Here is a 26,372-nt window from a genome sequence, read left to right as displayed (position 1 = left end):
CGACAAATTTGGCTTCGTATTCTACTGCTGATGAATTTACTTTTGACAGCTAGCCAGTACACTTGGGGTGCTCGAGCTTGGTCCACCCTCACAGGCCCAGCACTTCGATTTGAGATGGCTTCAGTCAGCAGGATCTTGTGATACAGAAGGGGCGGCCCACACTCCAGCCCACCACAACGCTTAAACCCCAAGAGTGTTGTTGGAAGCTCATCTGCAGCCTGACACTCTAGTGAGAGCCAGATTCTTCCACATCTTCAAGACTCGACCTGTCCCACTGGCGGAGACTGTACATGACATCTGGCTAGAGCTGATCCATACACTCAGGGGACAGTTTAAGAGGCTTCGAGGGAGTTCCGACCCCAAGCGGGAGCACCGGGAGGCCTTCTTGAGACTTTGGCGACCAGGGCCCTTCTTCAACATGGTTCATGGGGTGCCTAGATGGCAGTACCACCCACCAGTGTGGTTCATTCCTCCTCCCATATCTTGATTTAGCCGTCATTGTACATGTCTTAGTTTTTCATTGGGAGAGTCTCCCCACATTTTGATGTAGCCCTCTCTCGTAGGGGCAGGTTGTAGCCCATTGGGCTGTTTTCTTAACTAATGGAAGGATCTTTTTCTTGAAAAAAAAGAAAAACAAAAAAAAAGAGCCCCTAAGCTATGAGGAGAGGGGGCTGTTGTTGCTAAATTGGCTTTATCTGACAGAAAAATAATTCTAAATGAATTATTGGATTTATAAGTGAGAGGGTTTTCTCACTTGGAACACCAAGGAAAATTAATCCTAAATGAGTTATTGGAATTTTAAGTGTGAGGATTTTTCTCACTGGAGACATCCGAGTACAGAGTATTCCTAATGCGTCATTCAAAGTAATGACGGGAGCACTGTGAACGGAAATATCTGTAAGGTCACCAAGAATGGGTACTTCTGATGCGTCACATCGGATGGGTGACAGGGAGCATCGGGAAGAAGTATCCGACCATCCAGGAACGGACATCTCTGATGCGTCATAGGATAGGTGACATAGAGCATCGTGAAGGGGATTGTACCGTAAGTTCGGTAGGAAAGGACTAGGTGATGCGTATTCCCGATGCGTCACAAGGTGGGTGACGGGTGCATCGGAAAGGGGATATCCATAGTCGAGAGGAAATCCGAACTGGAAAAGAGGAATACGCGTAAAGACGCAAGCACAAGAATAAAGATGGGTTCTCAGAAGCTTTTCTTAAAAAGCGGAAAATTTTAACGAGTTTTCCGGGAAGAGCAATCGCTTTCCCGCGAGGAATCTATGTCTGCATTGCATTTGTGCATGTGGTTGCATCCAGGGACGCCTGGGAAGTGTTGAGAAAAGCATTGTTTTAAACTTATAAGGTTTTATTGAGTTTTTGGGCAGCTTCAGACCAATTTTAAAATATGTCGGCTGTCCACTTAATAAGTGGGCAACCACTTAGAAAATAAAGCAACAAAACGAGCCAGCGAATTCTCTCTCCCTATTTCGGATAGAACACAACAAAAAAAACACAAAAAAATTTTGAAAAAAAAAAAAACGGCCGCGATCTCTACGCGAGCAGCTATTCGTGTCGTGGTCAAGGAGCTATAAAAGCACCACATGCCCTCACTGAAAAGGAGTTACCAACGTCAGCAAGAGAAGACTCTGCCGTCGGATAACGCAAGAGATCGCGAGACTACGAAGCACGGAAGTCGCTTTTCCCATGCAAGAGCGACAGGTATCTATTGTGGATTCGCCATACGAATTATTATCGCATGTTTGCGTGTGTGTTTGCAGGTACTTCATCGCGAAGGAGAAGCGAGAAGGCTTCGGCCTACGCTTGGGAATTCCAGGAACGGAATTCAAAAATTGTCTGTGGAGTCTCGACTCCGAGTACAGACGGAAAAATGATTGAGAGCTCGTCTCTCGGATTTCCCTTACGGGAAGGAACGACCATCGAGTCAGAGATTTAGAACGGAGGGGTTTTCTCCGGTTCTTGTGCTTGTAAAAAGATTCTCCCTAATAAAGGATTCTCTTTAAGGGGGGGGACCAGCCCATCTTCTGGTCCCCAATATTATGTCGATCTTCTCTCTCTCTCTCTCTCTCTCTCTCTCTCTCTCTCTCTCTCTCTCTCTCTCTCTCTCTCTCTCTCTCTCTCTCTCTCTCTCTCTCTCTCGGTGCCTCCCCTGCGCGCTGCTTCACCTGCGCGCTGCTCCCTCCTGCGCGTGGCTAGAGTATAGTGGCCTCTTCAAACACTGAAGCTGGCTAGTGCTGCTACTACATCTCCAATGTGACCATTCAATTCTATCTTCTGTCACCTACATGCTGCAGTTCAGACAAAGCATGTGATGTAAACTTGTTCACTTCACCACAGAAGCTTGAAGCTTAGGCTTCTCTCTCTCTCTCTCTCTCTCTCTCTCTCTCTCTCTCTCTCTCTCTCTCTCTCTCTCTCTCTCTCTCTCTCTCTCTCTCTCTCTCTCTCTCTCTCGCGCGCGCTGCTTGCTTCTCTCTCTCGCTCGGTGCCTCCCCTGCGCGCTGCTTCCCCTGCGCGTGGCTCCCTCCTGCGCGCTGCCCCACCCCTGTGTGCTGCTCCCTCCTGCGCGCTGCCCCCCCCCCCTGTGCGTTGCTCCCTGCACGCCAAGACGACCAGCCCATCCACTGAACACACACACCCCATCCCCATCCCCTGCCCGCTGCCCGCTGCCCCCTGCATACACACAAGCTGAGTGTTCTCTTCCCCTTCTCCCCTCTTCTTCACAATATGAAGAGAGGGTAGCTACGAAGCCAACCATGTCTTCCCCCATCATCAAGACGCCGACACCGACAACGAAGACAACGTCCTTCATGCTCACGAATAAGAGGCTTGCACAATTGGAGGACATGAAGGAATGGCGGATGGAGAGAGAAATATGGAAGGAGGAGAAAGCCAACTTCATCAAGCTATGGAACGAAGAGAAGGACATGAGAGCGGAAATCCAAAATCTCAAAGAGGAGAAGGAGAGAAGGGAACGGGAGAACGAGAAGGAGAGGGAGAGGTGGAGGAAAGAGCAAGAAGAGATGAAGGCACAAATCGATCTCCTTCATGCTTCCCTCACCCCCGAGGAAGGAGAGATTAAAGGGGAGGCTAAGGAAGCCCTCAAGGAGGAGATCACCAAAGCCCTCACCGCAAGCATTGAGGACAAATTAGAGGCCACCAAAGAAGGATGGGTCGAAGTGGTCAAAAAGAACATCAAGAAGGTAGCAACAGAGGAAGCCCAAAAAGATGAGGTACTCATCGTACACACAACCATCGAAGAGGAGAAGATGCGACAAGCTCGCCGTCTCAATGTGCGAGTGACCGGCATCAAAGAAGAAGAAGGGTCTACACCCGAAAGCGATGGGAAAGCTTTATGCAAGAAAGTGGGATACAAGGAAGAAGAGATCCCTTTCTCCAAAGTTTGGAGAGCCGGCAAAGATCCAAAGAAAAGAGCTCTCATCCTCCAATTCGCCTCCGAGGAGTCTCGAACTTCCTTCCTCCGAAAGAGGGTCATCTTGAGAGGGATAGACGGCCCCCCGATTTATCTTGATGATGACCTCACAAAGATGCAACAAGATCACCGTCGCGCGTGCATGCCTCGAGTCCACCAAGCCCGCAAAGAAGGGAAGAAGGCAGTATATCGGGATGGTAGGGTTATCATTGATGGCAAGACCATCGCATAGGGACTCGCGGCCTGTGGGACACACGAGGAGATTCATGTCACGGTTTGGAATTGCAATGGAGACCTATGGACACACCCAGAGAGACTTGAGGAGGTGATGAGAGGTCGAGACATCATTCTACTTACAGAGACACACGAGAGCCCGGAGAGAGGGTTACCACGGATACATGGATTCCAGTGGGAGTCTCTACATCGAGGATGTATGCGCCAGCACACCACTCGCGGCTCAGGAGGAGTGGCCATACTCTTTAGACAGGGGCTTCACAGCAGACTACAGATTGTTGCCCGGGACCCACAGGCCCGCTACATGTGGATTCGCCTCGAGCTCTCACAAGACAGGATCGTCTACATTGCCCTTTGCTACTTTGCTCCCACAGGCTCCAGATTCGCCCCTATTGAGCAGGAGTCACCGCACGCATGCCTCACGGAGGAGATTATGGAGTACTCCACACTGGGTGAAGTCTTCCTTATGGGAGACTTCAATGCTCGTACACGCAGTGAGCAGTGTGAGACATATGACCATGAGGACCCAGAGACACTACACACTCTAGATGAGGAGGCTACTATGAGAGACAGCAGACAGAGCTCCAGTCACAGCTTACGGACGACATCTACTTCGACTTGGCTCCCAGCACCGTCTCGTTATTTATAACGGGATGGTCCAGTGGCCCACCTCAGGGGGCCTGACTTGTATGCCACATGGAGTTGCAGAAGGAGGGGGGAGTACAGTCGACTATATTCTGGGACCCAGGGAGGCTACACACCTTATCACATCCTTCACCATTCCACCCATACCCATCGGAGCCGACCACACATACCTCTCTTTCTCCATCACCGGAGATACCATCACACACAGCTCCACAACACACACTCCACACACCACCATCCATTTCACACATGAGCTAGCCTCTATTTACTCGGCCAAGGTCGAACATGGCCTATGTCTCCTCCACCCATCCACACCACTCCCAGTTCTCACATCACATATCTCTTCCGTTCTCCACACTTCAGCTATTAGCTCTTTTCCACACACCACTCACACAGGACGCACTCCCCCCCCCGGGGCTATGCCTCAGAACCGCTGGTATGATGATGAGTGCAGAGAGCTATACCGACGCCTCCATGCACGGCGAGCCTTAGGAGAGATCACAGAGAGAGAGGCCAGACGGCATATGAAGACGCTGACACGCCAAAAGCGGCGAGCATTCGAAGAGGCACATGAGCTTGAGCTATACCGCCTATTCATGAGCATGGATAGCGCGACGGCATGGCGCACCCTGCGCGAGCCACGTCCGACTACAGCTATTGAGGATCCACAGATATGGCATGATTATGCAGAGCAACTTTATGAAGTGCCAGGGCAGCCTCCTATTCCACAACCACACGAGCCTCGCCCCACGTGCTCCTCCTTCTTTACAGCAGAGATGGTAGAGAGGGCCATACGCCGCATGCAGCACAGACAATCAGCTGACCATACTGGATTACAGAGTGAGCACATCATTTATGCGGCCTCCACTATAGCCCCGTTGATTGCACATGTCTTCAACCGGGCTATAGGGGAGGGCTTCCCAGAGGAGTGGACACAGCACACCATAGTGCCTATCCACAAATCTGGCGACACCCTGGACCCACGGAACTACAGGACTATCATGATTGGCCACACGATGGCCAAGCTATATGGAGCAGTACTTGAGGCACAGCTCAGCTGCTACACAGAGATCGAGGGTTTACGAGCTCAAGGCCAGGCAGGTTTCAGACGAGCTTTCTCCACCATTGACCACAGCTTCGTTCTGCGCTGCCTCATTGATGGGGCAAAGGCACGGAAGAAGAGGCTTTACTGCTGCTTTGTGGACTTCCGCAAGGCCTTTGACACAGTCCCACGCGAGAGACTCTTCCAGCGCCTTCACAGCATTGGGGTACCAACAGAGATGATTTGGGCCATATATGCTCTCTATGAGAGGGTGACGGGTCGGGTTCGTTGCCCAGGCGGTTTTTCAGAGACCATTGCTAGCACCATTGGTGTTAAGCAAGGATGCCCACTCTCCCCGACACTCTTTGGGCTATACATCGACGAGATCTCCGACTACATACTGCGAGCAGGGGGAGAGGGGAGCGACTTGGCAGGTACTCCGGTCCACATCATGTTATATGCTGATGATATTGTGTTGATTTCAGAGTCACCCGAGGGCTTGCAACGCCATCTTGAGGCCTTGGACGAATTCAGCACACACAGGGGGTTGACTGTGAACCTTGGCAAAACCAAGGTTATGATCTTTCACACATCCAGTGCAGTGAGGAGCGCCGCCACCTTCACAGCAGCAGGAGGACAGGTTGATGTAGTCACCTCTTATGTCTACCTTGGCATCACATTCACCAGCCTACCAGGACCCTTCACTATGAGGCAGGCTGCTGTTGACAGGCTCACCCGAGGATATGCAGCTCTGGCCATGCTAGAGCGGAGGTGCCACCAGGCACACTTTCAGGAGCCCCGCACGAAGGGGTGGCTTTTCGACACCTTAGTCACCCCGGCCTTGATGTACTCGGCGGCAGTATGGGCACCAGGATTGACAGCTGACCAATGGACACAACTTGAGAGACCACAGGTATATATGATCTCACGCTTGCTCCGCAGCAAGAAGACAGTGCCACACGACATTATTAGAGCCGAGCTCGCCACACCACCTATGGTTGTAGAGGCACTATTCCAGACAGTTTGCTTCATCCAGAGGATGAGAGAGCTACCTCCTGACAGACTTACCCGTAGAGCATTTGAGGCAGCTATACAGCTATCAGAGAGTGGGCATGAGAGAGCATGGTACTCACAGGTCGGAGCATGGTTTGAGGGACACGGTCTTGACATGGAGAGCCTACCACCATTCCAGTACGACCCCCACTCACCATATGTTCACCTCTCTCGCAGTGAGAGGAACTTGGTATTGAGACAGGATCTGTGGCAGTTATACACTAGGAGAGTCTGGGAGGCACCTAGCTTGGGGACGAGGATGTCAGATTACAGAGACCAGTTTCTCACCATATTGTCTGGGGGGTTCATACAGAGACCACGCTACATGGACATATATATGCCACATAGCTCACGGGTGGCGATTGGTCAGCTGAGAGTGGCTTCACACAGGTTAGAGATTGAGATTGGGAGACATACTGGTGTTCCCAGGGGGGAGCGTATCTGCAAAGCCTGCACAGAGGAGGTGGAGAGTGAAGAGCACTTTGTATGTAGATGCAGAGCATACACTGAGATCAGAGGCAAGTATGAGGCCCTATTTAGAGGACAGCCCACTCTCCGAGAGATCATGGAATCTCGAGATCAGAGACAGCTCGGGCGTTTCTTACTAGAGATACAGAGCCATCGGGACACACTACTACAGCCACACACAGCTACACAGACAGAGGGGAGACAGTCGCAGCTCACAGACTTCTTTCAGAGGATTTCCGCCCCCCCCCCCCCAGACACTCAGAGGGGAGTGACACTCCCACAGGCGGAGGTGAACCGAGCTAGACGACGACCACGAGTCACAGGCTACAGGGGCGCGAGCTCCCACCACCGACAGATCGAGGAGATCCGAGCCCGGGAGCGCCGTGCCACTGAGGAGCGAGTGGCTCAGATGAGGGCTGACCCGACAGCTTTCATCCGGGTAGCCTTGACACCAGACCCACCCATGTACCACATCTTACATCCCCCCATTAGTACAGGATGGAGCTAGATAGCTTGATGCATTCTCATGATTGTACTACCTTGAGCATACAGACATGCATATACCCCTAGAGATAGAGCTCCATCCCTCCTCAGATACTCCACTACCTACATTCAGTTCAGTTTTGTATCAATTTTGTTTCATTTGTCTTTCCGATAGACGGATGACATACACACAATGTACATTTGATTTGTCTCATAGGCCGATTTCGGCCTGACATAGACGTTAAAAATCTTTCTTTCTTTCTTTCTTTCTTTTCTCTCTCTCTCTCTCTCTCTCTCTCTCTCTCTCTCTCTCTCTATATATATATATATATATATATATATATATATATATATATATATATATATATATATATATATATATATATATATATATATATATATATATATATATATATATATATATATATATATATATATATATATATATATATATATATATATATATATATATATATATATATATATATATATATATATATATATATCCTTTGGCTTCAGTATTAAGTGATAAATTCTATTTATCCGAGTATATTTTATATTGTTATGCACTCCCGTTTGTGACAGTGGTATCAGAGCATAGTCTCCTCTCTTTCTCTGTAAAGGAGGACGACTCTGGGAAGATACGGGAAGAAGCCATGACAAGCCAAGAGAGAAGTAAGCAGGCGGAAACCTAAGTCCTGCAGGAAAAAAAAACTCGCAGCTTCTCTCTATGCAAGAAGTCGACACAAGACTTGGGATTCTTTGAGAAGGCGACAAGAGCATGATGCTCAAGAACCTAAAGAATCCAAGGAGCGGAATGCTAGAGATCCTTCAGAATCTAGAAAATATCCATGAACATCAATCCGGAACCATAGCCAAGAAATCCCGTCATTCCGGGAAGGATATGAAGAAGGTCTCTAGATCTCAGAACACTCCGGTCAAGTTTGATACTTTTGACGGAACGGAAGATGCCCCAAAATCTACCCCTTTCATTCGACAGTTTGAAGTTGCCTTTGCAAACGGCAATTTCTTAAAAGCGTCGAAGGTGAGGCATGTGACCAAACACCTCAAGGGGATTGCAAGTACTTGGTGGTATACCAAATCTCTGCAAGGGACTTACACAAGACTTAGATTCAATTCAAGGCTGACTTTTTGGACAAATTTTTTTCCTCTAGGCTTTGAGGAAGGCATCCAAGAAGATTGGGATTGGTTTGCCCAATAGGAACACGAGCGAGTCAAAGCAAGTAGTGGTTCACTCTTGCCAAGGTAGCTCCACTCTTGATCCTCTCTGAGGAAGGAAAGATGAACAAATTTAACAAAGGACTTTTGCCTAAATTTTGTAAACGCATCTGCAAGATACTTTGCAGCAGATGATGGAGTCAGCAATAAAAGTTGAAAGTGTACACCTTATTTTACATAGAATACAATCCCTGCAGTGGGACAAGAACCATTGAACACAGAAACAACGAATTTTTGTTACCTCTCCTCGAAGGATACATTGCTATCCGAAGAAAGTTTGGAGTAAGGGAATTCAATCTAACTCTTGAGTTTTTGAATAGAAGACCCTCAAATTTTAAGTGAGAGGGCAGGTCTTTGATCAAAGTTAAATCTTTGAGGAACTCATCAACTGCGTATTGCTTTTATGCACAAGATATGCACGTGTCTAACCAGGACAATCACTCTCGAGTGTTTATGAGAGTAAGGTTGAGTCAGAACACTGTTTTATACGATGAACTGCTTTGCTTAACCATCCGGAAGGTCCATGATTGATCTGGTATCCGGTAGTTCTCCAACAAATTACCTGCTATTGTGGGTAGTAAAGTATGAAGGAACCATTCTGAGCTTACAAGCAAAGAAAAGCTTTCATTAAGCTTGAGTTCTCTTTAAGCCTACACCCCTTATCCGGTAAGGGAAGATATAGTAGTGCTTTTCTCACAAGTGAAGGAATACTCTCTTTACGAGGGAAGGAACAAGCGACGACTACGGCCTATGATGAAGGAATCCAAGTATTAAAATCCTAGTTTATTTGATGAGCAGGTTTTACTCTGAGATTGAGCCAAGGGATCGTCAGGTTGAGCGTCTTTGCTCTAAGGATCTTACGAAGGGAAGGAAATTTCCCAGGTTCACCGAAACTCTAACACAGCTTAAGAATTATGTACACCTTTGAGTACATGGATAACACACGAAGATGCAGACCTATGCCAAGGAACTGGATACCTATGCCAAGGAACTGGATGAGAGTTTGTTATACTCTTTTTTGTTTGGAAAAAGTCAGGGCTGTATATTACTAAGTACAATATAATCCCCACCGGATGCCAAAATAGCCTATCACGTGGGGTGTACAAGCTGTATGTAAGGGTGAGAGCCACTTTAGTGACAACTCGACTAGAACAATCTCATGGTGGTCTGTGTGATGAGTGGAGAAGAAACCACCGAGGGGGAGCATAATGCCATGTAATCTGGCTACCTGTAAGTGTGAAGAAGAGTGGGGATCGGGCCCAACGCCTAAGGAAGGCAAAGCGACGATCCTCGGCTGCTCGAGATGTATCTAACGAAGAATCCCACTGCCAAATCAGGGTGTGAATGATGTCCAGCCAGATGGTAGTGAGGGTATCCTGAAGGAGCTGTGGAGCCGCACTGAGAATGTGACGACAACGAGCTCGCCAAACATTCCATAGTGTAATGCTAGTGATAACTGAAAATACTTCATCACATGTCTGAGGATCTCCCTGCCAAGCAATCTGTGGTAACATAGCCAAAGTTCCTCGCCGATAACCAGTCGAGGTAAGCATAAGAGCTGGATCTGTGTCTGAGCCCTCGTAGAAAAGATGCGGTCCGGGCATCGGCATCAACCATGAGATAGATCCCCAAGTGAGAAATCCATGCTGAACACCAGCTCTGCTAAGTAAAAAGCAAACTGCTAGCCACACTGCATGAGAAGTTGAGCATGACCAAAGACAGTGTGCAGGAGACTCAAGTAGTCGCAGAGGATAGCGAGTACATAACGGATCATGACCCATAGTAGCTAACCAAGTCCCAACTGGAAGTCCTGCATGTGCAATCATCCACATGAAATAAGAAATACGACGAGCCGCATGTAAATCCCAGATGGTTGACCAAAACTGCTGCAGATAGACATGGGAGAGACCTGAATGTAACCAGAAACGCATACGAGTGGGCTGCGCTGGGTGTTGTCTCATCAATGCTAATCTTCCAATTATGACAGTGTACTCAAAGAATGATACAGGTGCACCGGTGGGGTTAGAGTGAGGCCAATGCCACTCTCCTGGGTCCCAATAAAGCTGAGATAGGGCACGACCCTCCCACACCCAAAGCCTCCAAAGTACGGCATCAGCGGAGGCGAAATGGGGGTCAACACAACGACGCTTCCCACGGGAGCCAACTACTCGTATGGCCGCCCATCGAGCGTCGGGGTAGACAAGGTGTGGAGAGGTGGTAGCATATGTCAATCTAGGATGAATCCCTTGTGAGTAGTCAGTGTCAACTGTGAACAACATGGTGTCCAAACGAACTAATAAGAGAGTACTCTGAGCAAAGAGGCCTTCCCAGCCACAATGTGGAGGCATTTGAACCGTGCCTCGCATAACTGCATCCCACTGTGAAGGAACGGCGGAGTCAATCTCAAGCAGTCTGTCTGTCACCCCGCGACCAATGTCATAATGTTCTGCCACAAAATCTGCATCCAGCATACGTGTCTCATGAAACAACCGCATAGAGGCAGCAGAGCCAATGTCCCAAGCAGCCCAATCAATGTGAGTCCTCTCTCCAAGCTGACGAGGGGGATTAACCGAAGAATCAAGAACTGCATCATTCCAAATGAGAGGCTGGCGCTCAATCTCCTCACGACATGAGGGAGGTGAGCGTATGATAGCCCGTCGCATGGAGATCCAAATCTGAAGGAGCGATCGGATGAAGGGAGATAGAGTGCTGGTGGACAAGGGAGCATCTGTAAACAGAAAACGATACCCTGCATGCCAAGTATGACCATCTCTAGTGCCGAGACGTGGAGTCGCGGTACAAATAGCGGCCTGAAGAAGCATCTTCCAAGGTTCTTGCCCGGGAAAAAGGCCCCGAACAATAAGCTTGGTAAGAAGGGCGCGGCTCTGTAACTCTGGATCAATAATGCCAAGGCCTCCTTCTGACCGAGAACGAATAATCGTGGACCAGCGAACTCGAGCACGAGTATCAGTAGTCCCATCTGTGCCACTCCATAAAAAGTTCCGCACTAGTCGGTGGAGCTGAGCTATCACACCAGAATGTAACATCCAACAAGAGGCTGTATACCATGCTGTAGCCAGGATGACCTGATTGGCGACCAATGCACGGCCAGCCAACGACAGATGACGTGAAGACCAATGACATAGCTTCCTGCGAATAGACTGCAGTACAGGTGCAAACTGCTGCTGTGAGGAAACGTCAAATCCAATCTGAAAGCCCAGATATCTGCATGTCTGACCCGGCTGCAGCCAAGTGAAACCATCAGCCACCCCCCAAGTAGGTATGTCATCACTGCCAACCAGTAACCCATAGGATTTATGCCAATTAATGCGTGCACCACTTGCAATGCAAAAAACTTTGAGGGTCTCCCTCATGGCATCAAGTGCAGCTAGCGAATAACGCAACATCAGCATAGTGTCATCAGCGAACTCCTGATCGATAAGGTCCGGAGCTGAAGGTACTGGCATGGCTAAACCACGAAATGCATGGCTCTGAGCACGAAGAAAATCGGACAGAGTCTCTCCTACAAACAGATACAGATATGCTGCTAAAAGACATCCCTGACGTACAGATCGAGAAAGCTCAAAACTACGACGGACTCGGCCACCAATAGTAATCGCACTCCTTGCAGTTCTGAAGAGAGCAGAAATGCCAGAGATCCATCTCAAAGGGAAACCCATCCTGGCTAAAGATCCTTCGAGAAAGTCCCACTCAACACGATCATATGCTTTCTCGAAGTCAAGGATGAAAAAAGCGAGCGGTTCAGAAGATGATCTGGCCCACTCTACTGCCTCATAAAAAGTAAAGATATTATCCAATATGCATCGATCCATGACAAAGCCTGTCTGAGAAGTATGAATAATATCTGGTAAGAACGGTCGCAAGCGATGACTGATCAGTAATGCTAATATCTTATAGACTGAAGGGAGTAGGGTAATAGGTCTCCATTGGCGGAGCTGAGTGGTGTCACCCCCTTTCGGAATAAGAGATATGAGACCTGAACAAAGATCCGGATGCATATACCCTGATGCAAAGATGTCCTGACAACCGCGAAGCAGTGGTAAATGCAATACATCCTACTAAGTCAAAAAGAAAGCTCTAGTGAGGCCATCCTCTCCTGGACAGGAGGATGGATCAAGACTCTTGATAGCATCACGGAGCTCTGCAAGTGTAAAAGGCGCCAACAAGATCTCTGCCATAGTGTCTGTACAACGGTGTCGGATGTGATGCCAGATTTGTTCACGGGCAAGTAAAACCTCAGAAGTGCATACATCAGCAGTGAACAAAGTCTCAAAATAATCGGCAGACATATCAAGAATAACATCAGGATGTAGATGTAGTGTCCCTTGAGCATCGCACAAAGTCCGAAGGGTGGTGCCAGGAGGGCGCTCTTTATGCGCAGTAAAGAAGTCTTTATTCATTAGATCAGCTTTAGATATCCAATGAGAGACTGAAGCATGATGAGTGAACTAGACCTAGCCTCCTGTATACGACGAATCTCTTCTGTGAGCTCTGTCTGTCTAACAGCAAGATAAGAATCCTGAGGCCACTCCTCAAGCAAGCGCTGGGTGGAACCAAGAGGAATGTGAAGCTCAGACTTGCATACTCTCAACTGACGATGAATAATAGCAGTCTGATCACGGCAGTAAATACTAGACTGAGTAATGCAATGAGCAAGGAACTCTCCAGGGGGACCACAATAAGAAGCACCTGTGGACCATAAGTCACAAATCTGCTGTTGTAAGACTTCAGTGGTGAGAACATTGTCAGGGATGCGACAGCCGCGTTTCTGTGCAGAGGATCTAGTGAAGGAGATAAACAAAGAGATGGGAAAATGATCTGAGAGGCTGGTCCCTCTCCAAATCGTAGTAAATCCACCTAGAGCTGCTGCCCAAGAGCCAATGTAAAAACGATCAAGTCGCTCTAATAATCTCCCCTGTTGTCTCAAGAGAGTTTGTTATACTCTCTTGAGCGCCTTTTTGCGTGCAAGGATATTCCGACACGAGAATCTCTATTGAGATGTGTTTGGTAGAAGGAATTTGAGTTTCTCTACGGAGAAGAGGTTTTCTTATGGTCGTTGATCATTGAGTACGCTATGTGCTTTTACCATTACAGTAGCAACTTTTGGTTGCGGTATATGTTTCTCCATGAGCAAGTCAAGTAGCATTTATACGCTGCTGGAATAAATTCGAACTATTATGTTCGTAAGAATATAGTTCGCCAACCGTTTCCAAATGGTAAGAATCAAAGAGGGTTCGCTCTATCGTGAACCGGGTTTGAACATACGTTCAGAAATGCTATCGCTAGAATCCTATCTGCCTGAGATTTTGCAAGGCGTCATTGATGCTCGCAAGGTGAATCATTTTTTATGATTCTGTAAGAAAGAGACTCTAATGGGCGTCGGGAAAACACTGTTGGTGGTAATAACTTGCAGGAGGAAAAGATTGGAAGGAAGTGCCGCCGTGCACAAGAAATCTTCGGATTCGAACCGATTATTCTTGTCGGAATTGAGAAGATGGAATTGAGTTAATAGATTCTTGGATGAGGAAACTTCCAATCTGTTGAAAAGACACGAATGACGAGTTTTTACATGGCTCGTAACTTTAATGCAAGGTGAAGGATATCCTCGAGGTACTAGAGGAAAGACATAAACCGGTAAGGTAACTATTGAATTATTGAATTATTGTTTAATTTAATTTTTAAGTTCTCTTCTGAGAAAGGACTAGCTCAACTCACCATTGAGCAAGATTTGGAATCTTTCCAATTTCTCCCCGGCAGTTCAGTTAGACCTCTACAGTTGAGGACAACTGTTTATAAGTGAGAGGGATGTTGCTAAATTGGCTTTATCTGACAGAAAAATAATTCTAAATGAATTATTGGATTTATAAGTGAGAGGGTTTTCTCACTTGGAACACCAAGGAAAATTAATCCTAAATGAGTTATTGGAATTTTAAGTGAGAGGGTTTTTCTCACTGGAGACATCCGAGTACAGAGTATTCCTAATGCGTCATTCAAAGTAATGACGGGGGCACTGTGAACGGAAATATCTGTAAGGCCACCAGGAACAGGTACTTCTGATGCGTCACATCGGATGGGTGACAGGGAGCATCGGGAAGAAGTATCCGACCATCCAGGAACGGACATCTCTGATGCGTCATAGGATGGGTGACATAGAGCATCGTGAAGGGGATTGTACCGTAAGTTCGGTAGGAAAGGACTAGGTGATGGGTATTCCTGATGCGTCACAAGGTGGGTGACGGGTGCATCGGAAAGGGGATATCCATAGTCGAGAGGAAATCCGAACTGGAAAAGAGGAATACGCGTAAAGACGCAAGCACAAGAATAAAGATGGGTTCTCAGAAGCTTTTCTTAAAAAGCGGAAAATTTTAACGAGTTTTTCGGGAAGAGCAATCGCTTTCCCGCGAGGAATCTATGTCTGCATTGCATTTGTGCATGTGGTTGCATCCAGGCACGCCTGGGAAGTGTAGTGAAAAGCATTGTTTTAAACTTATAAGGTTTTATTGAGTTTTTGGGCAACTTCAGACCAATTTTAAAATATGTCGGCCGTCCACTTAATAAGTGGGCAGCCACTTAGAAAATAAAGCAACAAAACCAGCCAACGAATTCTCTCTCCCTATTTCAGGTAGAACACAACAAAAAAAACAAAAAAAAAATTGAAAAAAAAAAAAAAAAGGCCGCGATCTCTACAAGAGCAGCTATTCGTGCCGTGGTCAAGGAGCTATAAAAGCACCACATGCCCTCACTGAAAAGGAGTTACCAACGTCAGCAAGAGAAGACTCTGCCATCGAATAACGCAAGAGATCGCAAGACTACGAAGCACGGAAGTCGCTTTTCCCATGCAAGAGCGATAGGTATCTATTGTGGATTCGCCATACGAATTATTGTCGCGTGTTTGCGTGTGTTTGCAGGTACTTCATCGCGAAGGAGAAGCGAGAAGGCTTCGGCCTACGCTTAGGAATTCCGGGAACGGAATTTGGAAATTGTCTATGGAGTCTCGACTCCGAGTACAGACGGAAAAAGGATTGAGAGCTCGTCTCTCGGATTTTCCTTACGGAAAGGAACGACCATCCAGTCAGAGATTTAGAACGTAGGGGTTTTCTCCGGTTCTTGTGCTTGTAAAAAGATTCTCCCTAATAAAGGATTCTCTTTAAGGGGGGGGGCGAGCCCATCTTCTGGTCCCCAATACTGTGTCGATCTTCTCACTCTCTCTCTCTCTCTATCTATTTCTCTCAATATCCTTTGGCTTCAGTATTAAGTGATAAATTCTATTTATCCGAGTATATTTTATATTGTTATGCGCTCCGGTTTGTGACAGCTGTTGTAAGTATGGGTGGGGCAAGAGTGTGATGACCTAGAGATGGAGCTCTAGATCTAAGGGTATGACTATATGCTTAGGGAGTACAATCATGAGATGCATGCATCTAGCTAGCTGCATCTAGAACCAAATTCCGGATGCACGATATGATGCATGGTTAGGTAGGGGATGAAGAGCCCACCAAGTATAGCTACGCAATCTAATAGGCGTGCTCCACGCGCTCATGTCTGGCTCTCTAGTGTCACGCTCCGATCTCTCATACCTCCCTCTGATGCACTATCTAAGCTCGGTACCCTGGTGCCCTAGGTCATCTGCAAGCTCACACAGTCTCTGCCAGCTGTAATGTGACACCTCTCATGAAGGTAGCAGAGGATGCTGGAAATTAGCCGGTAAATTAAGACTGTGGTCCTCCACTTGAGGTGGTAGGTGACTAGAGTACATCTCTATGTCTCTCGACCTCAAGTATGAAGCGCCGCAGCTGCCTATGATCTCTGGACTCAATGATCTCTGTAGTGTGGGCTGTCCCGTGCACAGAGCATTGTACCCCCTCCGTACGCTCTCATACGCTGGGCATTTGCATACATAATGCTCCTCACTCTCCACTCCATCTCTCCATACTCGAAAGACCCTCTAATCTCTAGCATGCGTGTAGCTGCCCTATCTCTCAGCCTCCTATTGCCAACCATTCCCAACTTCCAAGATAGTTAGGAAGTAGTCTCTGTATTACAGCATCTTCAATGCAAGAGGTTGCCTGGGTGTGATCCATGTCTCTCTGATATATAACTGCCAAAGAGCCTGTCTGAGAACCCAATTCCTGTTTATATGTGAGAGGCAGATGACTGGTGAGCCGGGTGGTATTGAAACGATCAGAGTTGCTCTTGAGTACAAACCGTGTATACTGAACCAATGTGCCATCTGTGCGTACCATGATCTGCTCTCTCCTGCCTCTACTAGCGGTCTCGATGTCTCAACAGCTCTGTATGAAAGTTTGTCCTGTGGTAGCCCTCTCAATAAATGAAAGAAGCATACTACTGTTTGAAATAGAGCCCCCACTAGTTTGGTGGGTGTGGTGCGCTCTGCTCTGTAATGTCATGTGGGACTCGGTGTTTGCTGCAGTTGATGAGCATGATCATCATAATCTATGGTCTCTCAAGCTCTGTTGACCAGACCGCTGTGAGTCTAGATACCCAAATTGTAGCTGCAAGCATCATAGCAGGATTGACTAAAGTGTCAAAAGCCATCCCTTTATGCAGGGCTCCTCGAAGTGTACCCGGTGGCTCTAGCATCCTAAGTGCAACATACCCTCTAGTAGGCTATCTTTGGCTGTGCCTATGGTGGCTGTAAAAGCAATCCCAAGATACACATATGTGACAACACCTCACCCTCCAACTGCTGTGAATTCATTGTGAGGCCCCTCTACATACAAAACTCATCCAAGGCCTGGGGCTGGATGTTACGTCCACAGATTCACACTAGCCAGACAATTTATAGGACTTCATAATCAAAGGGCCAGATTCACACTGGCCGGACATATCTGCAGGCGCCCATCTTGATGTCTGGGGACGTAACAGTGGAGCTGTTATAAAACTTCTCCTCCTACTCTTTCTGGATGTATGGAAAATCAAAATCTTGGTTTCCCATGGTTCACTGTGAGACCTCTCTGCATGCAAAACTACTCCAAGCCCTGGAGATGGAGCTGTTTATCCCTCTTGTAGGAGACTGGAATGCCTCCAAGATCCATGCCCTTGCCTCTAGCACAAAGGACATACTCAGATATTTCGTGATGTAAAGACCAAACAAAGTCAGAGAGAGTGGGCACCCTTGCTTCACACCAATGGTGCTCTCAAAGGGTTCTGAAGTGCCAGCTATCGTACTCAACCCGTCACCTACTAGTAGAGAGAGTTAGGTCCCCTAGATCATCTCTGTGGTAAACCAAGTGTTTGAAGGTGCTCAAAGAGTCTGTCCCAAGGGACTGTAGTGTAGTCTGTCCACAATGCAGTAGTGTAGTCCCCTCTTCCACGCTTTACCGCCTGGTAGATCAGGTAACACAGAGTGAAATGCAATCAATAGTGGAGAAGCCTTGGCCGGTCCTTATGCTCGAAGTCCCTCACTCTCTGCATATGAGCTAAGCTTCAAATCCAGCACTACTCCATATACCTTTGCCAAAGTACCGCCAATCATGCTAATCTGATAGTTACAAGGGCCAAGTGTGTCCCCGGACTTGTGGATAGGCACAATGTGTGCATAATCCACTCTGTTGGCAGTCACTCTGCTAGTGCTCTATTGAAGAGCAATGCAATGAAAGGAGCGAGGATGCTAGATGCATATGCCATAGATGAGGTGGTCACTCTTCATACCTGTGTCATCTGCGGACCGGCCATGTTGTAAACAGTAGCTGACAAACAGCCATAGATGAGGTGGTCACTCTGCATACCTGTGTCATCTGCGGACCGGCCATGTTGTAAACAGTAGCTGACAAACAGCCGTCTACCAAGAATATTTATTTAGCGAAGAATAAGAGGCATTAGAAATAGGATAGATTAAGTGAATTCCCAGCACCACATGACTTGAAACAGATTTTCCATGACCCAAAAAATAGAGGGATGACGGTGCTCATAAAACAGGCACCTCAGGTGGCCATTGTACAATGATGCAGCGGTGTCTAGGCTACTTGACTCTCACTTCCAGCCCTTCTTTGGAAGGAAAGGCATGTCAATTAAAAGGAAAACAAAGAGAAGCATGAGCTTCCATTAGCTTCAGCCTTCTTTAAAACCCCATGAAATTCAAATCTGTACTGTTATTATATACTTCTTTATGTCTCCTAATGTATTAAACAATACTTTTAAGACAAATTTGAATGGCCCAGAAGGTCAGACACACCTGCATCTTTTCCAAAATGGGAATGACACATGTAAGCTCCGGTGGCAATGTAGCTGATAGAGTGCTCGCCAATCTGCAGAAATCATAAAATGATGAGAAAGCCAAAGAGTTGACCTGCCACAACACGAGTGCCATTGTTCAAGCAGCAATGACAAGTTGTAAATCTGAGAAGATCTGAAATTTGACACAAGCTCTTAAATTGGCATAAGGGACCTGGGTTTTGAGAAGGGGAAAAGGGGAGACATGCGAGATGGGGTGTGTGTGTGTGTGTCGGGGGGGGGGGGGGGGGGGGGGGGGTAACAAATCAAAGAGATTAGCTTGTTTAGTCGTGCAGAAACTTCAGGCACAAGTTACAACCACTGCTGACGACCAGAAGTTAAGAAAACAAAGTGATAGCTTCAACCAAACAAGCTACATTTTCAACAAGCTACACTAACATATACAAGTCAGCAGCAGTTAAATGAAGCCAGCTTCAAATACTTAACTTCCTCCCACGCTAAGTAAATTGAAAAACCACGAGAGTGAAGTCCTTATTCATTGAATTCTCATGGACCAGACAACGTATGATACCAGTGGCTGTGGCACGGCACATATGTTTATGACTAAAATGGCACAAGGACATCAATCGAGGAACAGTATTCAAAGTGGGGGCACATATGTATATGGGCATTGATAGGCCTTACCAAAAACAGCACAGCATCAAGCCAGGAGAATTCTTAGCATTGAGGCTATGTTCAGATTTAGTTTCTAGCTGAAGGCAGTTTCACAAGGCAGAGGTTCCATTTGCCAATGCAATAAAATTTCCCCCAATATTGGAGAGAAATATCTTTAGATGTTTCAGTTAAAACTAGATACTACATCAATCATACCGTTCATCTGCCTCACGACTATCATAAGCTTCTTTGCCATTCTCATTTCCAGCGGGTTTTTTATCCTCTGAGTTTTCTCCAGTTTCATTACTTTCATTACTGTTAGAAAGGACAAATAGATTCAATAACTTTCACAGAACTCTCTCCCTCTCTCTCTCTCTCTCTCTCTCTCTCTCTCTCTCTCTCTCTCTCTCTCTCTCTCTCTCTCTCTCTATCTATCTATCTATCTATCTATCTACACATGCCACTGCCCCGTCTATTATGAGATACGAGGCCGCTTCCACTGCTTGTTCAGAGAGGGCTTTGGACCACTCTCCAGAGTCATGCGGTACGTGGATCAGAGATGCTTGGGTCTGTTTTTGCTCGAGCTGCGCAGACACAGAGAGAGCCTGATGAGAGGAGAGGCTAGCCAGCATCAGAGACAGATCACAGACTTCTTTAGAGCAGACACTGGACACCCGGAGGAGTTACTACCACAGCAGAGCTCGCCGCCTCACGCCAGAGGCACACTGATCGATCGGGCGACCGAGCTGGGGAGATCCAGACGCCCACGACTACGGAGGACTACACAGCACCGACGGAGGCTGCATCAGAGGATTCGGATCACTTTGGCCATACATGCACGACGCTTGGTCAGACTACTGACCATGGAGGAGATTGATGAGATCCGCCAGCGACCGATGCTGGATCTCTTGTGATTTTAGCTATCCCAGCTAGCTGATTAGTTCACACCTTGGAGTTTAGGATTCCATAGTAGTCATTTTGTCATATTGTCATTGTCATTTTCATTTCATTTTGTTACTTTTGTTACTCTGACTTTGTATCAGATCCACCACATTGTAACTTCTAGGTCTCATAGGTCACTTTGGCCTTTTGAAGACGTTAATATAACATTTCATTTCTATGAAGATCAGAGATGCCTGGGTTTGTTCTTGCTCGAGCTGCACAGACACAGAGATAGCCTGATGAGCGGCAAGGCTATCCAGTCTCAAAGACGGATCACAGACTTCTTCAGAACAGACACGGGACAGCCGCAAGAGCCACCCCCACAGCAGAGCTCCCCCTCGTCTCACACCAGAGGCACACTGATCGACCGAGCAACTCAACTAGGGAAATCCAGGCGCCCACGACTGCGGAGGACTACACAGCATCGACGGAGGCTACGTCAGAAGATTCGGAGCACTCTGGCCAGGCATGCACAACGCCCGGTCAGACTACTAACCATGGAGGAGATTGATGAGATCCGCCAACGACCGATGTTAGATCTCCTGTGATTCAGCTATCCCAGCTAGCTGCTTAGTTCACACCTAGCAGTTAAGGATTCCATAGTATAGTATTTTATTTTGTCATTTTGTCATCTTGTTACTCTGACTTTGTATCAGATCCACCACATTGTAACTTTCTGGTCTCATAGGTCATTTTGGCCTTTTTGAAGACGTTAATATAACATAACATTTCATTTCATTTCATCTCTCTCTCTCTCTCTCTCTCTCTCTCTCTCTCTCTCTCTCTGTGCACCCTCGCCCTGCTGCCCGCTCCGCACCCCCTGCTGCACCTGCCCCTCGCGCTCCCTGCCCGCCCCTGCCCCTCGCACTCCCCCCCTGCTGCTCCCGCACCCCCTGCTGCTCCCTCTCTCTCTCGCGCTGCCCGCCCCGCTCCCTCTCTATCGCGCTGCCCCCCCCCCCCCCCCCTTCCCCCCCTTCTGCCTATCGCGGGGCCCTTCCTCGGTCTATCGCACGCCCCCCCCTTTTAATTTTTAATTTAATGTTAGTTTTAACCCCCCCCCCCCCCCCCCGCCTCCTCAGTCTATCAAACCCCCCCCCCCCCCATTTAATTTAACTTCAACTTTAAGTTTTTCAACTATTCCCTCTCCCCCTATCTATCGCCCCCTCCCCCCCTCCTCAGTCTATCGCCCCCCTTTCCCCCCCATCTGTCTATCGCCCCCCCCCCCCCCCCCCCCCCCCCCCCCCCTCTCCTCAACCTATCTATCGCACACCTCTCTCTCTCTCTCTTTCTCTGATTCTTTGGGCCTCACCGTAATGGATCCACTTGAAGAAGACCCTGATTCTTTGGGCCTCACCGTAAGGGATCCACTTGAAGAGGACCATTCACAGGACACGGAAGCCGCCAATGTCTCACTTGTTTGCAAGCCGCGAGCAAAGGCAACCTTCATGCTCACGAATAAGCGGATGGCGCAGATGGAGAGGGAAATGAACGAGTGGAAAACAGAGATGGAAGGATGGTGGAAGGAGAAGGCCAACCTACTTCAGATGGTCTTCAATGAGGGCCCACAGTGGAAGAAGGAGAAAGAGAGCCTTAACGCAGAGATACAGACACTCAAAGAAGAAGTCTCAACCCTCAAACAGGAGAACCCAAACGCCGAGATACGGGTACTCAAAAAAGAAGTCTCAGCCCTTTAAACAGGAGCTTGCTGATAGAGTAAGCAATGGACTAGAGGAAGGCGAACTTCAACCCTCGGTAATAGATGAAATCAAGGAAATTAAGGAACAGGTAAGGATGATCGCAGAGGAAGAGAAACTGAGTGTGGCAAAGACATCTTCATGGGCGGAGATGATAACAAGGACACAGAAAAAGGCGGACGAGGCTGAAAAATGGATTGAGGTCGCCGAGAAAGGGAAAGGTCAAGAAACTCCTTGTACACAGACGCTTATCAACATGACTCTCGAAGAGGAACAAAGAAGGCGGATGCGAGCACTGCATGTGAGAGTGACCGGTCTCAAAGACATAAACAATGTGGAGAAAGAGGTCACAAGCCTTACATCCATGATGGGGATGGAAAAGCCTCTGCACACAAAGGCATGGAGGGTAGGTAAGAAAAGTGATGGCACGGGTGAGTCTTCAAAGGGGAGAGCTCTCATACTACGCTTCCCCTCGTTGGAAGAGAAGAAGGAATTCTTGAGGAAGAGGCCTACTCTCAAAAAGACAGGTATTTTCCTCAGTGATGACCTGACTCTCTCACAGCTCGCACATATGAGAGAGGTAATGCCAGAGATTACAGCGGCAAGGGAGAAGGGAAAGATAGACTTCTACAGAGATGGACGGGTGGTGATTTTAGAGCGGCGTACTGCATGACGGTGCGAGACCTATGGGACCACACTAAAGATGGCTACCTGGAACTGTAATGGGTCTATGAGGTTGGACGTGGGCGCATTTGAGGAGAGTTTCAAAGACAAGGATATTGTGTTCTTCTCAGAGACTCATCAGGCCCCTAGACAGGTAATGCCACATGTGGTGGGATACAGATGGGAAACAGCTCACAGAACAAATGCGAGATCGAGCACGGGAGTAGAGGTTTAGGAGGAGTAGCAGTGCTATTCAGAGAGGAACTACAACCATTACTGCATATTGTACGAAGAGATGATCATGCTAGATATATGTGGGTGAGACTGAGACCTGACACAGGTCGATTCCTATATATTGCCATATGTTACTTTCCTCCCAGTACATCAATGTATGCCGCATCCAGAGGGCAGGCGCCTTTCTCTATCCTAGATGATGACATTTGGGAGTTTTCTAGGGATGGTGATATCATTCTCCTAGGGGACTTCAATGCCCGAACGGGGAACTCGCAGACAGTCTTCTACGACACTTCAGATGAGATGCTTAGAGAGCTGAATGTGGGTGAATTGGGGCTTGACAGATGCTCAGATAACAGAGAGCAAACGGAGTATGGGAGATACCTCATGGAAATGACGACTACACATGGATTAGCCATACTTAATGGCATACAGCGATTTCCTGGAGCAGCCGGTTTCACATGCTTTCCACATAGACATGGGGCCAGTATAGTGGATTATGTTATGACACAACCGAGCTTTATCCCCTGCATTCACGATTTCACAGTGGGAGCCAGGCCAGTGGGCATAGCAGTAGACCATGCTCTCTTGACACTATCCGTTAAATTTCAGTATAGTACAACCCAGACATCAGGAGGCAGGTCACACACCCGCTATACATTTACTCCAGAGACTGATTTCGTTTATTCAGAGGAGATCTGGGACCGTCTATTGGAAGGCACAGCTGGCACAAATGGTACAGGCCTCTCAGTGGAGGAGTGCACCACGCTATTGACTGAGACATTGCACGGGGCTGCATCAGTGGCATACCCACACACTCAGCCGGGCAAGAGACGACATTCTGGGAGCATGCCCCAGAATAGTTGGTATGATGAAGAATGCAGAGAGATGAGAGACCAGCTTCAGAGGGATCTTCTTTTAGGAGTCATCACTTACAGACAGTCTCGGATTGCTTTCCGACACCTTGTGCGACGGAAGAAGCGAGCTTACCTAGCCCAAATGGAGCGAGACTTGTATCAGATGTTCTTGAGTAGGGACTCACGAGAGGCATGGCATCTCTTCCATGGGCACTCCCCTCCCCCAGTGATTACTTCACCTGAGGTGTGGGGCCAATATGCGACATCATTATATACGGTTCCTGGACAGGAACCCCTTCCAGACCCTACCAAACCTTGCCCAGCTACGAGCACTTTCTTTACACCTGAGATGGTACAAAGGGCCATCGACAGAATGAAGACTGGGAAGGCATATGATCATGACGGTCTAGTATCAGAGCACTTTATAAATGCCAAGGATATGCTGATGGAGGTTCTCGCAATGTTGTTCAATCGTGCCATGTGTGAGGGATTACCTAAGACTTGGAGATTGTCTAATATTGTGCCCATCTTCAAGGCTGGTGACCCTACAGAGCCTGGGAACTACCACACTATCATGGTTGGACACACATTGGCACGGTTGTATGCATCCATCCTGGAGCAACACTTGAGTAATTGGGCAGAGGGCGAGGGGGTACGAGCAAAGGGTCAAGCCGGCTTCAGGAGGGGTTTCTCCACTCTTGATCATATTCTGACACTCACGGCCATCATTGAGGAGGGCAGAGCACATGGGAGACGAATATATTGTAGCTTTGTGGACTTTCGTAAAGCATTTGACATGGTACCAAGAGCTCGATTGATGCGCAGACTACAGGAGATGGGGGTGCCCATAGAGGTGATTTGGGGGATTATGGCTTTGTACAGATCAGTGACGGGACGGGTACGCACTCCGGGAGGAGTATCTGATTTAGTTCACTCTACCATTGGAGTGAAACAGGGCTGCCCATTGTTTCCTACTCTATTTGGTATGTATGTTGATGAGGTGTCTGATTACAGCGATAGAGAGGGTGACAGAGGTGCACAGCTGGCAGGGACGTGGATCCCATTGTTGCTATATGCTGATGATATTGTGCTGATATCCGACTCACCAGAAGGTATGCAACGACAGTTGGATGCACTACGCAATTTTGCAAAGGATAGTGGATTGTGTGTTAACCTAGGTAAAACCAAGGTTATGGTGTTTAACACCACACCACAATGGGTCAGGAGATCAATACCCACTTTCAAGTATGGTCAGGAGATTGTGGAGTATACAGATGCATACACTTACCTGGGGGTAGTCTTTACTGGGCCGAGATTTTCCTTGAGAAGAGCAGCAGAGACTAGACTAACTAGAGCTGGTGCGGCTCTGGGAGGAATGGAGAGGATGTGTTCACAGGTTCGGTTCCAGGAACCTAGGACAAAGTTATGGCTCTTTGATACTTTGGTTGCCTCTACTATGTTATATGGGGTGCAGGTTTGGGGACCTTCTATAGGTCAGGATGGGTGGAGGCGTATGGAGAAGCCCCTAGTATCTATGATCTCTCGGCTGATTAGAGCCAAGGTTTCTGTACCGCATGATATCATTCGAGCGGAATTAGCTGCCCCCCCTATGGAGATTGAGGCGCTCACAAGATCAGTCTCCTTTGTACACAGTCTTGGGATACTACCAGAGACAGATATGCCAGGGTGGCTCTAGAGTCCTCCAGACAATTAGCTCTTAACGGGGATCCATCATGCTGGTATGCTCAAATGACATCATGGTTTCAAACACATGGTTTCACCATGGACAGGTTGCCTCCTTTTCAATACTCTCTTCAGGCACCCTTGAGGTCTCTGACACGGGTAGAGATTAATAGACTCATCCGTCAGGATTTGATCCAGTTGGACACCGGGAGGACATGGATAGAGCCGTTACAAGAGTTGGGCACAAAGATGTCTTTCTATAGAGAGCATCTTCTCCACCTCACGGGGGATGGGTTTGTAATTCGACCTAGCTATATGAACACGCATCTTTCACATGGTTTGTGTTGTGCCATTGGCCTGATACGCACGTCCTCACATCAGCTCGAGATTGAGACTGGCAGATTCAGAGGGACACCAGCAAATAACAGAATATGCCGCTTATGCCATCTAGAGCCAGAGACAGAAGTACATTACATATGTCATTGCACAGTGTACTATGAGATACGAGGAGATACGAGGTCGTTTTCACTGTCTATTCAGAGAAGTTTTTGGGCCTCTATCTAGGGTCATGAGTTATGAGGATCAAAGATGTCTTGGGCTTTATCTACTTGAGTTACACAAGCATAGAGAAACCTTACTGAGGAGAGGTGAAGAGAGACATCCCCAGAGACAGATCACAGATTTCTTTACACTAGATACTGTACACCCAGAAGAACAGACAGAGGAGCAACCAGCGACGGTGGAGAGGTCTACCCGCACTACTGGCATTCTCATAGACCGAGCATTGGAGCTAGGGAGATCTAGACGACCCCGAGGGA

General features: G+C 47.8%; 1 protein-coding gene across 5 annotated transcripts in view; it reads right to left on the bottom strand.

The window, feature by feature from the left end:
• The window catches only part of LOC147439642 (kinesin-like protein KIN-14I), a 175,304-nt gene that overhangs the window by 118,499 nt on the left and 30,433 nt on the right, over positions 1 to 26,372 (bottom strand). For 4 of the 5 annotated variants that reach the window (XR_015184623.1, XM_086485454.1, XM_086485455.1 and 1 more), the window contains 2 exons: positions 19,698 to 19,796; positions 18,829 to 18,901 (listed from right to left, as the gene is read on the bottom strand). Coding sequence is in view for 4 of the 5 variants with exons in the window: in XM_086485454.1 (XP_086341580.1) it covers positions 18,829 to 18,901; positions 19,698 to 19,796 (172 nt within the window). In the remaining variant the exon portion in view is untranslated. The remainder of the gene's footprint in view (positions 1 to 18,828; positions 18,902 to 19,697; positions 19,797 to 26,372) is intronic. The other variant, XM_086485457.1, reaches the window with a different exon arrangement.

The sequence above is a fragment of the Adiantum capillus-veneris genome, chromosome 16 (assembly GCF_014529385.1).
Source record: "Adiantum capillus-veneris isolate H3 chromosome 16, ASM1452938v2, whole genome shotgun sequence".
In the NCBI taxonomy this organism is placed as follows: Eukaryota; Viridiplantae; Streptophyta; class Polypodiopsida; order Polypodiales; family Pteridaceae; genus Adiantum; species Adiantum capillus-veneris.
The sequence above is the reverse complement of the archived record's forward strand: the minus strand, read 5'-3'. Positions and strand labels throughout refer to the sequence as shown.